This window comes from Telopea speciosissima, chromosome 1 (genome assembly GCF_018873765.1).
Source record: "Telopea speciosissima isolate NSW1024214 ecotype Mountain lineage chromosome 1, Tspe_v1, whole genome shotgun sequence".
Classification (NCBI taxonomy): domain Eukaryota; kingdom Viridiplantae; phylum Streptophyta; class Magnoliopsida; order Proteales; family Proteaceae; genus Telopea; species Telopea speciosissima.
The window spans coordinates 17,813,504-17,829,359 of NC_057916.1; the positions used below are offsets into that span (position 1 = coordinate 17,813,504).

The following is a 15,856-nucleotide window of genomic DNA, read 5'->3' on the forward strand; positions in this document are numbered from 1 at the left end:
AGAATTGACAACTCCAACATGATCGCCTATACAAGGGGAAGGTCCACAGAGGGCAGTTGCATCCCACTATAGCACTAGTACCCATCCAATTGCCGGCTCCAGACACAGATCCTATATCTCCTGGTAATCCTTCCGACCTACCGATTGCACTTCGCAAAGGTACTAGGACTTACACTTTACATCCCATATCTCATTTTATTTCGTATAACTCTCTTTCTCCCTCTTTTCGTGCATTTGTATCTTCTCTTTCCTCTGTTTCGGTTCCTAGAAATTGGCAGGAAGCATCTACAGATGGAAAGTGGAAGACAGCAATGTTGGAAGAAATGAGAGCACTACACAAAAATAATACGTGGGATCTTGTGGCTCTTCCTCCAGGGAAAAAACCAGTGGGCTGTAGATGGGTCTTCGTAGCTAAACAGAAGGCGGATGGTTCGGTGGACAGGTACAAGGCACGTTTGGTTGCAAAGGGGTTTACTCAGACTTATGGAGTTGACTATCAGGAGACCTTTGCACCAGTGGCAAAGCTCAACACTGTCAGGGTGTTATTATCTTGTGCTGCAAATCTTGGGTGGGGTCTTCAGCAGTTAGATGTCAAAAACGCCTTTCTCCATGGGAAGCTTGAGGAGGAGGTATATACATAGTTCGAGAACTCGTTTCGTTTCGGTATTTCGGTCGAAATATTGTATTTTTTCTGGTATGTTTCGATAGGTCATTTCGGTGGGTTTTAGGCCAAGTTAAGGCCTGAAACTTTATGGAAACCCTATTTTAGGCTATATAAACACATTTAAATGTTCAAATTGCAAAAATAGTCACCCAAAATGGTGTTTTGGATGTGCACCATTGATTGGCAATGTACGGTCGAACCCTAATGTATAAGTGTATAACTTAGTTAATTACACATTTACACATACACATTGTACATTAAACAAGTAAATTGACTTGGAACTAAGTTGGAAACATAATGACTCATAAGTTAAGTCATAAATCATAATATTAAGTACATAAGACATCAAGTCAATAACAAGTTAACAAATAACAACTTAAGAGTTAAGATTTAAGAAGATGATATCAAACATTCCAAATCACAATATGTCAATATCCCCAATTGTCCCCAATAAGGCTACAAGTCAAGTAGTCAACTAGTCATCATTCATCTCAAATGTTTACAAATTTGCTAATAATAACTACTCCGCCGTCCAGGATCAACCCCACTCATGGTCTGCTGGAGCCGACGTGTATTGCTCTCCGACTGTAGGACAAATGCATGCCACGTCATAGTCTGGGAGAAGAAGCAAGTGTAGTCATCCACAACGGCCATGTAAACTGCATCATCAACATGTTGAAGGTAACCTATCCTAGGATATAGGTCACCAAACTGTGAAGAAATACTACCCACTGATCCACTATGATATGAGTCGTATGGCGGCTCTGCGGGAGCATGTACGGGTTGTGCAGCTGCGGTGGTGGGTTGGGTAGCCGAGTATAGGAAAAGAAGTCATGCACAAAAGACGATCCACTATATCCTTGTGAGTGGGAGTCATACTCAAAACTGGGAATGGATGGAGAAGATATAGGCTGCTGCCCCCAAGGGTACTGCCCAGAATGCCCTTCGCCACATGGATGTGAATGAGATGAACCATGCTCTGATTGTGCTGGAGATGGACTGCTGTCTACATGAAAAGATGGGGCACGAAAATGCCCACTCGATCTACTGTCTCTATCGCCAATGCTCAGTCCACCAACAGAGCCAGATAGGGCATCAATGTCCATAAGCTCAGCCTGCCTACTAGTACCACTACCACGACAAAGTTATGCCTGGCCTCACTAAGTCACCCCCACACTTCTCCCTCAAGAGGTTTAGTGCAAACCCATGGTTATAGACAAAGTTGGTCATTTGCCTTACCTTTTCCACAACATGTTGTACCAATTTGATCTTTCCCATGTCCTTCAACATTAGGTCTATACAATGGGCAGCACATGGAGTCCAAAACAACCGGTACTTATTGTTTTGCATCAACCTCTCACCGGCACTCTTGTAGTTGCTTCCGTTGTCCGTTACAATTTGGACAACGTTCCCACTCCTACATCTTCTACCACTTCCTTCAAGAATTTGTAGATATACTTTGCATCCTTTTTCTCCTTGGATGCATCAACAGACTTCGTAAAGACTGTCCTCCCATCACAATACACCATAAAGTTGATGATGGACTTTCTTGTAGGACCGATCCAACCATCACACATTATGGTCACCCCATAGTTCTCCCACACCCCCTCATTTCATTGATGTAGTCTTCAAGCTCTCTCTTCTGTTGGGGCAAATACACATTCATAATCTCATATGGGGTGGGCCCCTTATACCCTGGGCCAGCCTCAGCAATGGAATCTATCATAGTCTGATAAAAGGGGCCTTGTGCTGTGTTTGCTGGGATGGTATGGTATAACATCCACTTAGCTATAGATTCCTTCACCATCCCCTTCAGATTTTTCCATGCTCCCTTGATTTTTGGTTGTTTGTTGCCTTTCTTTCTATAAACACCAGGTGCTTGGTGAAGTGCTGGGTCATCTAGTGGTGGTGGAGGCGGAGGGGGAGCTGCCCTCGTACTCTGTGATCTCCTAAAGGGATTAGGCAACCCACCTCCTCCACTTGTACCTGCTCCTCCACTACCACTAGCACCAGCTCTAGAGGTACTAGCTCCTCCACTACCACCTACTCTCTGTCTCTCGACTCTCTCCTGATCCTCATGATAACTGGCTCTGCTCATCATCTGTGCTCGTCTCCAATCCCTAGCCTCTTACTCAGTCTCTATATCATCAGGAACATAGACATCATCATTGTCATCATCATCATCACCACGATGGCTTGATTGGCCTCCCGCTGTACACCTCACTGCTTCCTCAAGATCTACTTTTGCCTTCTCCCTCTGAGCCTTCCTCTTACTCCCTCCCTTCATGTAATCAATGACAGCCCTAGATACCTCCACAGGGACCATATGACATGCGACTACTTCAGGAGAATTCCCAGCTAGATGTTGTTTGAGTCTAGTGGCACCACCTCCCAAAAACTGCATGTGACAATAGTTGCATTGGGATTTTCTTTTATCCCCATCAATTGGAGTGCCATGCAACCATGCAATGTCACCCCTAGTGCGCCTGGGTGTGCTCCCCTCCTCCTTGGTCTGGGCCGGCTGCCTCTGCCCCTCTTGCCTCTGGCTCTGTCGTTTACCACGGTTCGTCATAATCAGACTAGTTTACTGTTACATGAATAAAAGACAATTCATTAATAACGGAAGCACATCAATTCTTTTAGTTTAAAATTTTAAATGTTTAAGAATTAAGATTTAAGAGCACTAACACAAGTATATAAGTATATAACTATTTAGTATTTTCCCCCTAAGTCCCTAACCCTCATATTTTTCTCATATTTAAAAACAATTTTTAAAAATATTTTTTAAATAAATATTGGCCTAGCACAACAAAATCGAAAAGATATGTAAATGGGCAGCAAATAAGAAGTATGTACAATTTACTTTTATATTTTTCAGTAATTTTAAAACAAAAACCTCATATTATTTCTTATTTTTTGCTATTTTTTTGAATTTTTTAAATATTTTTTATAATTTTCAAAAATTAAAATAATTAATTATTGGCAGAAAAATATTTTTGACACCATGAGGCCATAGATCGGCCAATGGTGTCTAACATATATTTAATTCATCACCATACAATATACATAACCCCTATTATTTTTTGATTTTTGTTGTAAATAAATCCAATTTTTGAAGTAGAAAAATAAATAAATAATATATATACCAAAAAAAAATTTCGACACCGTGAAGTCGTATATCGGCTTCCAGTGTCTAACATATATTTATTTCATCACAAACAAACATGTTGATCAAGCATTTCCCTAAAAAATCAATTTTGAGAATATGGTTTTACTCGAAATAGTGGAAAGGCTTCTCGGATGTGCTAAGAAGTTTGTTCTCCAAGTGATTCCTGCGTAGATGTGGCAAGGATTCAAGTGGGAAGTGGAAGATTGAAGAAGAAATAAGCAAAAACCTTCAAAAACCAAGCAAAAGAGGAAAAATGCTCTGTTTCTCAGTCTCGGTCGAAATTTCGACCGAGACTATCGAAACATGGTATTTTATATAAAGCATTTTCTCGAGATTTTCGAAATCTCGCGAGATTTTGAAAATGTCTCGAAATATCTCGAAATCTCGAGAATTTCGATCGAAATTTAGTATTTTTTTATTCGAGGGGTCATTTCGTTTCGAGGGGGTCGAAATTCTCGAAATCTCGATCGAGATTTCGGGAGATTTTGAACTATGGGTATATATGGACATTCCACCTGGTTTCTCTGATGACAGGACTAAGGGCAAGGTGTGTAAATTGAAGCGTGCCCTTTATGGCTTGAAGCAGTCACCCAGGGCCTGGTTTGGCAGATTTCATAAGGCTATGATTTCAGCAGGTTACACGCAGAGCAATGCTGATCACACTTTGTTTATCAGACGACTTGGTGACAAGGTTACTCTTCTTGTAGTCTATGTGGATGATATTGTGATCACTGGTAATGATGATGCTGCAATTAGGGATTTGAAAATTCTTCTTGGCCGTGAATTTGAGGTCAAAGATCTTGGTCCCCTAAAATATTTTCTAGGGATAGAAGTTGTTCGATCTTCAAAGGGCATCTTTCTTTCTCAAAGAAAATATGTCCTTGATCTATTGACTGAGACAGGGCTACTTGGCTGTCATCCTTCAGATACTCCTATGGAAGCTACTACGAAACTTAGGGTGAAAGAGGGTGAGCCGATTGATAAGGGTGCCTATCAGCGGTTAGTAGGCAAACTAATCTACCTTTCCCACATACGCCCTGATATTGCAGTTGCTGTGAGTTTGGTGAATCAGTTCATGCACGATCCATATTCCTCTCATATGGATGCGGTCCGTCGTATTTTGAGGTACTTGAAGTCTGCTCCAGGAAAGGGATATCTTCTATCTGCCAATGGTCACTTGAAGGTTGAAGCCTATACTGATGCCGATTGGGCTAGTTCTCCTGACAGGAAATCTATCTCTGGCTACTGTTCCTTTGTGGGTGAAAACCTTGTCACTTGGCGGAGCAAAAAGCAGAATGTTGTGGCAAGGTCTAGTGCTGAAGCTGAATTCCGTGCAATGGCACAAGGAATTTGTGAACTTCTGTGGCTTAGAGGGTTATTGCAGGATATTGGTGTTGCTGTCCATTTTCCAATGATGCGGCTATTAGTATTGCTCATAACCCTGTCCAGCATGATCGCACGAAACATGTGGAGGTTGACCGACATTTTATCAAGGAGAAGCTTGAAGCTGACCTCATTTGTGTTCCCTTTGTGAAGTCTTCTGATCAGCTAGCTGATGTGTTCACTAAGGGATTGAGTAGCAAGCTGTTTCATCCTATCTTAGTCAAGTTGGGCATACATGATATATATGCTCCAACTTGAGGGGGAGGGTTAGTTATATTGGGCCAGAATACCGTGGGGGTATTCTGGACTTTTTCCTTTATTGTTTGTTAGTTTCTTATGTGGTTTAATCCCACATTGCTTATGTAATTATTTTTACTATTTCATTATAGTTATAAATACAATGTGCTTGGGATGAACTAATCATCCAAGCATTAACCTAATTCAAATCTGTTTCTTCATTAATAGATATAAATGAAAAGCTTTTGCTGCTCTTCTTCTCCATTGAAGATTTTTGTCTCGTGTTTGATCAAGGCTGGTGAGATCAAACAACTGGTCGGGCGTGGTCGGACTCGGTCACCAAGTCCAAACCCTGCACCATGACCGTCTATTTAGCTAATCGGGCCGGGCCTAGAAGGGCTAAGTTGGGCTCGGGCTTTAACCGGGCTATGTGCCTATTTAACTCTTAATCGGGCCTTTACAGATTAATGTCAAATTTGCAAGTTGGTGCTTGGTGGGTTAGAAGGTAAAATAGAATTTAAATTTATAACAAAGCACCATCCTTTAAATTGCCTGACTTTCTTTGGATCAGATTTGATTTTAGGGAAAATCAAATCCCCATGGATCTACAAAGCCTCATCCTTAGGCATAAAATGATATGTATTTGCCTGCAACCCTTGCCTGCAACCCATCCCCTTGCAAGGATTATCCCCTTATTATGCAGAGATTCGAACCACGCAGTATCGTTGATGTGAGTCCTATGACAGAACGTATATGGATGATCGAGGGGTGCTCAGTGCTCTCCATCACCTCGGTTTCTTCCCTGTGATAGTTCTTCAATTGTAGCAGACTGGATCTCTTGTTTCACTCGATCTTCTTACCTGCTTCAGCTCTTCTTTCTCAGATAGAAACGGTCACCAAATCCACTTTCCAAGGCTCAGAAAGTTAACTAGTTTCAATCAATTCGTTGTATAGATTTTGACCATAATTTCCATTAATAAATATTTCAAATAACCACACAAGATGAAATTAAATTTTGATACTAACATCCCCGGATGCTGTAAACTCTTTTCAACAACCATGAAATTATTAAGGTATTAAGAATCCAATGTGTCGAACGAAAGTTTAGAGAATAAATAGAAAACTGAGTGTGGAACAATGATTCTACATCACTCAAAGGAATCTACAAAACCTGCAAACGCTTCTCCACGCTCCTATCCAGGTCATTAATGGCAGAGAGAAGAGAATAGAATAGATAGGACAGAAGATGTGTGAAACCGGAGCTACGGGGAGATTGCAGTGGCAAAGCAATGGTGGAGTGGTGCCTGGTGGTGCCGTTGTGGGTTGCAGCAGCGAAGGAGAAGCACAGCTGCAGCCGAGTGGGGAGTAAGAAAATCAGAAAATGGAGGCAACATAAGGAACTTAGGTCTTACCGTCTTAGGGTTTGGGAGTCCAAAGGGCAGATTAGGAAATTTCTATTCTCTTAAGGAATCCGGCTTAGACAGTGCAAAGGGGTCGGGCTTCGATCGGGCTACTATACAGTAGGACACCCGATGGTGCTACATTGTACACCGGGAACGACAGATTGCAAATGGGTCGAGCTTGAACCCGACACGTTTACTAATCGGGCCGGACCGGTTCAGGTTTTAATCGGGCGGGCCTACCCAGCCAGGCCTAAAATTGACACCCCTAATTTGATCCAATCAACACCTTGCAGTGTGAAACCCAGGTGGTCATTCAAGTTCACTTTGTTCAAGTTCTGGTTTTTCTTCAAGGATCTTCATTCAAACAAGCTGTTGTCCAAGTACTTCTTCAACAACACTAAGTTTGAATCATCCTCATCCCCAACAATTCTTCTTCTAATCCTCTCATAGCCCAAACCCTAAATTCCCTTTTTTTGTTTTCAATTTTCCCAACACCTAAATTCTGCCCAGACCTAACCAGCCAGCCCAATCACGCCAAAATTTGATCGAATTCTCCTCTCATATAGGGAAATCTAGATCCAAGTTGCGGTGCAAACCCGAAATGGTTAGCACGCCAAGATCGAAACGGGTAGGGGATAGGGTCTGAACTGAAATGGGTTTAATTAGGCTAAAGTTGATTAGGATGGTTGTATACAGTTTAAAGGCAACAAAAGGGGTGCAATGGAAGAAGGGTGCAGGGACAGAATATATGATGCCTTGATAGCTTACTTGAAGATGATTTGCTGTAATGGATGATGGATGCTTGAAGATAAAGATGATAAATAAAAGATAACTTAGACAACTAGAGTCCCACTAGTGTCCCAGCCGTAGGAGTCCCACCTAGACTACCAAGGGAGATCCACCCAAGGCCACTTGCTAACAAGTAAAAGACTCACAAGGAGATTGATTTGTTGGTTGTAATTCATCCTTCCATGAGCAGCCATGGTCTCTTTATATAGTATGAGGAGAGAGGCATAAATGCCTATAGGTTACAACCACCAATGACTTACAAACATGACTTTAGTAACCTACCACCAATGACTTTAGTAACCTACCAAAAAAGACTTTAAGTCACAACCAAGACTTTAGTAACCTATCACTAATGACTTTAAGTTACAAACATAACTTTAGGGAAACTAAAAGACAAGAATAAAGAGAGCCAGTCAAGGTGGTCTGATCTGGTCCTAGGCCCAAGAGGATTAGCCATGGGTTAGGCCTACTACTGTTGGCCAGACTTGGGCCTATGCACATGAATCCTTAGTTGGGCTGGGCCTTTGGCTGTTGCTGGGCTGTGGGCTTGGACTGGGCCTTTAGCCTAGCATACTTCTTAACAAAGTAGTGATCAGGCCTTCTAGATGGTGGGTTGTTGGTTGGACCAGCTGGATGCTCTGCATCAACTCCTCCCATGTTGAAATCATTCATCCCTGATGAATGCTGGATAGTCATGTACTCTTCATAAAGATCCGGATCAAGGTGTTTGAAATCATCGGCATGGATCCAAGTAAGACCAGTTCTCAGGTGTCCTTTCCATTTGACAAGAAACTTGTGATACCCCCCATTACGAGTTGCAACATAATGGTCATCAAGCAAGTCTTCAATGGTATCCTTCGGGGCAGCCTTGAATTGGGGAAGACGAAGGGAATGCTCGGTATCGCCATCATCGGAATGATGACCAGTGTAAAGAGTGAGATCAGACACATTGAATACATTGGTAATGTTCATGTCGGGTGGCAACTCTAAAAGATAAGCATTAGGACCAATTTGCTTGAGCACTTTGCAGGGACCCATCTTTCGTGGGTGCAACTTGTGGTTGGTTCCAGACATAATCCTCTCAGCAGGAATACGAACCATAACCATGTCACCGGGTGAAAAAGTGACTAAACGCCGGTGCCGAACTGCCGATTAGCATTTACAGCATAAGAATCATTGCTAAGGGCAATACGTCGACGCACATCTACATGTACCTCAGTGATGTGCCTAATAAACTCATCCGCCTCAATGCTGACCCGGGCATTAGGAGGGAGTGGGACCAAGTCTATTGGACGTCGGGGTTGGACTCTAAGCACTATCTCAAAAGGGGTGCGACCCGTGGTGTGGTTAACCGAGCTATTATAGGCAAACTCGACTATGTCAAGAATAGATGGCCAAGTCTTCTTGTAATCCCCTACCAAACAACGAAGGAGATTACCTAAGCTCCGGTTGACAACTTCTGTTTGCCCATTGGTCTGAGGATGGAATGCCGTAGAGAACTTCAACTGGGTATTGGTTTTCAGCCATAGAGTTTTCCAGAAGTAGCTCATGAACTTGACATCATGATCCGAAACAATAGACTCAGGGAGTCCATGAAGGCGAACAACTTCTTTGAAGAAGAGTATAGCAATGTGCCGTGCATCAGATGTCTTACGGCATGGGATAAAATGGGCCATTTTGGAGAAACGATCAACAACCACAAATATAGAATCATGCTTGTCTCGAGTTGGAGGAAGACCAAGCACAAAATCCATACTTATGTGAACCCATGGCGAATGTGGAACAGGCAACGGGGAGTATAAACCAGTATTTTGCTTAGTTCCTTTCGCCAGTTGACACGTACGACATTGTTTGATCTCATGCTCAACATCCTTGAGAAGGTGAGGCCAATAGTAACGATCAGCAACTTGTTGGAGAGTCTTATCACGCCCAAAGTGTCCACCTAACCCTCCTCCATGTACTTCCTGAATAAAGTGCTGCCTTAGGGAAGATGCGGGAATACATAAACGAGTGCCCATAAACAAATAGCCATCGTGTAGTGAGTATTTGAAATCTGTCCCACGTTGCTGCAAGGTGTTGTAGACCTCGGAAAAATCCTTGTCTGTGGGATACTCAGTCTTTACATGATCAATTTTCATGGCATGGGCTGAACAAGTATTGAGCGCCAATATTTTTCGGCTGAGGGCATCGGCCACCACATTCTCCTTGCCTGCCTTGTATTTTAGAGCAAAGACAAACTCTTGCAAATAGGCTACCCATTTGGCATGTTTTTGACTAACTGACTTTTGTGAATGCAAATGCTTGAGGGCCTCATGGTCGGTAAATAAGATAAATTCTTTTCCAATCAAATAATGGCGCCAATGCTTCAAGACTTGGACCACAGCATACAACTCCATGTCATAAGTGGAGTAACGCCGTTTTGCATCATTGAGCTTCTCACTATAAAATGCGATTGGGTGTCCAACTTGCATAAGAACGCCACCAATACCAACATGGCTCCTATAACAAAGTGTCTCAAAGGCAAAGGAAAATTTGAATGGACACCTACTGCTACTAAAGCCCTCGATGCAGAGCATCCAGCTGGTCCAACCAACAGCCCACCATCAAGAAGGCCTGATCACTACTTTGTTAAGAAGTATGCTAGGCTAAAGGCCCAATCCAAGCCCACAGTCCAGCAGCAGCCAAAGGCCCAGCCCAACTAAGGATTCATGTGCATAGGCCCAAGTCTGGCCAACAGTAGTAGGCCTAACCCATGGCTAATCCTCTTAGGCCTAGGACCAGATCAGACCACCTTGATTGGCTCTCTTTATTCTTGTCTTTTAGTTTCCCAAAAGTCATGTTTGTAACTTAAAGTTATTAGTGGTAAGTTACTAAAGTCTTGGTTGTAACTTAAAGTCTTTGGTAGTAGGTTACTAAAGTCTTGGTCATTAATAATAGGTTACTAAAGTCATGTTTGTAAGTCATTGGTGGTTGTAACTTATAGGCATTTATGCCTCTCTCTTCATACTATATAAAGAGACCATGGCTGCTCATGGAAGGATGAATTACAACCAACAAATCAATCTCCTTGTGAGTCTTTTACTTGTTAGCAAGTGGCCTTGGGTGGATCTCCCTTGGTGGTCTAGGTGGGACTCCTACGGCTGGGACACTAGTGGGACTCTAGTTGTCTAAGTTATCTTTTAAATCATCTTTCATTTCCTCCCAAGATGTGATGGGAGTGCCCTTGGCAGCCATTCTATTTTCATGCATTTTCCACCATTCCCAAGCAGGACCAATTAAATTGGTCTTGATGAGTTCGATTTTTCTCAACTCGGGCATCTCATACCAATCGAAGTAATCATCAACAGCATTTAACCAATCAAGAAATACCTTTGAATCGAGCTTTCCATTGTACTCTTTCAGCTCCATTTTGACCTTGTGAGTATCGTCTTGCCTTTAGAGATGTTGGCCCGCATTTTGCTCAAAATAGGTTCGCATGTAATTCTCAAAGGTTGGTGGCTGATGTGGTAGTGGTGGTAGTGCATGTATGTTGGTCCTTAAAGGAACCCTGCTGGCTGCAAACGATCTGGCTGGTGGATGATGCTCACTTCCAGCCTCCATGTTGTTGATTGGAGGGTGAGAAATAGAGGGATGTCGCTGCTCTATTGCTAATATACGAGCTGACATCTCTTGCATGGAGTTAAGCATCTGCCTCAGTAGCAGAAATTTCTTCGAGAGAGTGGGGGTTATCCTCTTCACCAAACATAGCTCTGATACCAATTTGGTGCAAACCCGAAATTGTTAGCACGCCAAGATCGAAACTGGTAGGGGATAGGGTCTGAACTGAAATGGGTTTAATTAGGCTAAGGTTGATTAGGATGGTTGGCTGTAGGTTTTGATGGAGGTAATGAAAAGGCCATGGCTAGAGGGTTATAGAAGGAAGGTTATGTATACAGTTTAAAAGCAACAAACGGGGTGCAATGGAAGAAGGGTGCAGGGACAAAATATAAGATGCCTTGATAGCTTACTTGAAGATGATTTGCTGTAATAGATGATGGATGCTTGAAGATAAAGATGATAAATAAAAGATAACTTAGACAACTAGAGTCCCACTAGTGTCCCAGCCGTAGGAGTCCCACCTAGACCACCAAGGGAGATCCACCTAAGGCCACTTGCTAACAAGTAAAAGACTCACAAAGAGATTGATTTATTGGTTGTAATTCATCCTTCCATGAGCAGCCATGGTCTCTTTATATAGTACGAGGACAGAGGCATAAATGCCTATAGGTTACAACCACCAATGACTTACAAACATGACTTGAGTAACCTACTATTAATGACCAAGACTTTAGTAACCTACCACCAATGACTTTAGGTTACAACCAAGACTATAGTAACCTACCACCAAAGACTTTAAGTTACAACCAAGACTTTAGTAACCTACCACTAATGATTTTAAGTTACAAACATGACTTTAGAGAAACTAAAAGACAAGAATAAAGAGAGTCAGTCAAGGTGGTCTGATCTGGTCCTAGGCCTAAGAGGATTAGCCATGGGTTAGGCCTACTACTGTTGGCCAGACTTGGGCCTATGCACATGAATCCTTAGTTGGGCTGGGCTGTGGGCTTGGACTGGGCCTTTAGCCTAGCATACTTCTTAACAAAGTAGTGATCAGGCCTTCTTGATGGTGGGCTGTTGGTTGGACCAGCTGGATGCTCTGCATTAAGTTGCCCCCTCATCTGACCATCATAAACAATAAAAATCCATCTTTTCCACTTTTCAAAAACCCAAAACCCTAACCCTAATCTTGCTACCAATTCTAATTAAAAGGCCTAAACTTGTTAAAACTTAACGTAACCTTCACTGATAGACTCCCCTACAAACATAGTTGTCATGGTATCGCCATGGCGTCATATCGCTGGAGACGTGGGCATATCGACCACCGATATGGATGATGTAAGAATACCGACCGATATGGCCTCCATGTCGTCGCCATGGCGCCGCCATGGACGCCATACCACGACATATGGCCATATCGGGGCGACATGGTTGTTTTAAATTATAAAACTTAATTTTTTAACAATAATTTTTTTTAACCATTTTTTATTTTAATGCATTTTCCTTAAAATAAAATAATTTATAAAAAAAACAGAAAACAGAAAACACTAATACACTATTGACTAATACACAATCACATATTCACATCAGCAATTTTTTTTTTATATTTAGATGGGTTGTTTATTAGCTTTATTCACTCAATATAAATTACGTTCTTGTAATTGTTTTTTTGTTTTGTTACTTTTATAGTCACTTTCATATGAATCATATCTCAACTCTCATGATTTTTCAACTTTATTATCAGCAAGACTATTGCTATCAATTATTTGATAATCCATGATTTCATATACACTAATGGATATTACACTTTCATGAATTAAACCATAGTAGATTAGCAGTACACTTTAATGTTAATTTTTTATGTTAAGGGTATATATTATAGCATACTAAATGACATTAAAAATAGAGAAAATAAAAAATAAAACATGGTCGATATGATCGCCATGGCGGCCATGACAGGCGACATGTCGATATATCGACATGACACCCCTCCACCGACTTGGATCGCCGTGACGACGTGACAACTATGCCTACAAAAACACCAAAATAAAACTATGGAACTAAAACAACTAATCCCGTATGCAACCCTATTGCCTGTATTTTAGGTCCATAAAAGTGATGTATTACATAGGAGACTCATGGGATCAAAGGCCCAACATGTATACAACCCAACCCCAGACTTTTTCCCACTAAAATAAGCCTCTTTTGGTGATGTATCCGCGCATCAAAAAGACATTATTTCCCCAAATAACAAAAATTCCTAAAATCCTAGGAGATCCAAAAACTCAAACTGGACCAGTTCATCTTCGTCTGGATATCCAAGTGGGTTTGGGTCGGTCCAAGGTAGTGAATCTGCATCACTATCTCAATCTAGGGTCTCTCACCTATGGCCCCTCACTGTAACTGCATTTCACAGCTTCCAAGCCAAAGCTTTCACTTTCTTTTTTTTTAACTCAAAAATCATGGGCTAGGCTGCCCTCTTCCCTTTATTTATAATAGAAGTGTGAGCTACAAAATAGAAAGTGTTTACTACCAAGTAGCTTATAACCAAAATAGAAATTTCCTATAAAATCTAGTTGTCATACATCAAAATAGAAACTCCTATTATAGAGAACAAAACAAAAATAGTAACAAACAGAAATTATAAACTGCCTAATATTCTATTATAATTATAATGAAATAAAATATACTTTCCAAAACTGAAAAATAAAAATTAAACTACGGCAACATTAGGATAGAATCTTTCTCCACTTGATATCTCCAATGGGCCCACAAGATCATATAAAAAGCATTCCCACACAAGGCAGTATTAGGATAAATCTTTTTAACTCAGCCTTATCGCAACTAAATGGGGTCGGCTTCATAGATCCTTTCAAGAAAGGGAAGTAAGAGAAATAAAGAAATGAGATAAGAAAAGTGAGAAATAGAAAATGAAAGTAAGAGGAAAGAGTCTTTTATTATTTTTTTATTACGTTTCTATTGGTATCGAACCAGGTTTGGCATTGATTTATGTCAAACATCATTTAAGTAAATGAATTATCTCTCCATTTACTTAAGATATTATTCATAAATAAGAAAACACCCTTCCAAATGAATCTAATAAAAATAGTTAAAAATACAAATTCAAAAGGATAAAAAGTCAACTCCTCGGTTCAAGAACAAAAATTGATTTTTTGGTTGTAGGGGTGATTTTCAACTTTCAAATGCTAGGATTTTTCTCCAAGTCTAAAAATTTCATAAATATTATTGTGGTAGAACATCACTAATAACCAAACGAGAGGCAAAATAATGTTTTGTTTTGATGTCTAAAAATTTATTTCCATTCAAGGCAATTTTAAACAACATTCGCACACACCAAATAAGGTTTACCAAACATAACTCCTTCAATATAAATCAGATTTAAAGCAATCTTGAATTTGTTGGAAAGCTGGTTTTGTGCTTTACCTAATACAAAATGTCTCATGTAAAAATAAAATCATTTGACTACTCAAACTTATTGAGGAACAAGAACATTTCTATAAATCGACAGCAATTAAATTACTTATAGATAAGATCATATTTTCCAAGAACATTATAAACCAAATGTGAGAATAGGTATACTAGGGCAATGATCATTTCCAATAACAGTATAAATTAAATGTATGTTGTGATTGCTGAATTTTTATGACTTGATGTGGCTTAATGTCGGTTTTTTTATGATATGAGGTACATATTGTAGCATACAAAATAATGTTAGAAAATAGAAGAAATAAAAAATAACACTTGGGTGCCTCGTCACCTAAGCGCTTAGGCACCTCTCTACCGCCTGGGTCGCCTTGTCATCTTGACATCTATGCTCACTTATATATGCGCAAACTCCACACAGGATTCTACGGAAAAGGAAAACTTGTACCAGGACCTGAGTCATCTCAGCGATAATTTCATGGTGTCTCTGACCAGCATATCCAATACACCAGGACAGTCCCATCCTTTTGAACTTCCATGAAAGCATCCAAACTAATCATCCTCACAAGATCAATCTTGTTTCTACATTCATATCATGTATTTGATCCGCCAAAGTTTACATAGTTACGAACCTATTCCTATAGTTATAAGGTATAAGTGTAGAATCAAAACATTATCGGACATAAACAAGAAGAAAGCGGAAACAAAGCAAAAACATACTGTAGATGCTTGCTCTTCCGATTGAATATACGTCTAAATTTCACCACTTTAGTAAATTGGAGTTGCGAATAACGTTCGATTAAATATGTTTCTATATGCTGCATAAATTGCTACTGGAATTCAAAAGTTAACAAAGATAATAAGAGAAGGAAAATTCACATACCGAAAACCCTAACTGCCATGAGCACACATAATTCAATAAGTTTACAAGGGGACAGGAAAAATTGGGATGACCTAAACGATAACAAACAGAAAAGGTGTACATTATGAGGAGATTTGCAGCGAGAGAAAGAGGGGACCTGAGGACCTCGTTGTCCCTTTCGACTTCACTAACTTCAGCAAATAAGTTCTTGAGCAGCAAATCCTGGTCGATCTCGCCCATCGGGCCGGCCTCTTTCTGCACCGCGGCTTTAGCTACTCCCTAAGGCTCCGTCTGCTTGCAAGGGAATT

The 15,856-nt window shown here is 40.7% G+C and overlaps 1 protein-coding gene across 3 annotated transcripts in view; it reads right to left on the reverse strand.

The window, feature by feature from the left end:
- Positions 1-15,856, reverse strand: part of LOC122661362 (J domain-containing protein spf31-like) — an 84,694-nt gene extending 68,838 nt beyond the window's left edge. For all 3 annotated transcript variants that reach the window (XR_006332871.1, XR_006332873.1, XM_043856739.1), the window contains exon 1: positions 15,706-15,856. Coding sequence is in view for 1 of the 3 variants with exons in the window: in XM_043856739.1 (XP_043712674.1) it covers positions 15,706-15,788 (83 nt within the window). In the remaining 2 variants the exon portion in view is untranslated. The remainder of the gene's footprint in view (positions 1-15,705) is intronic.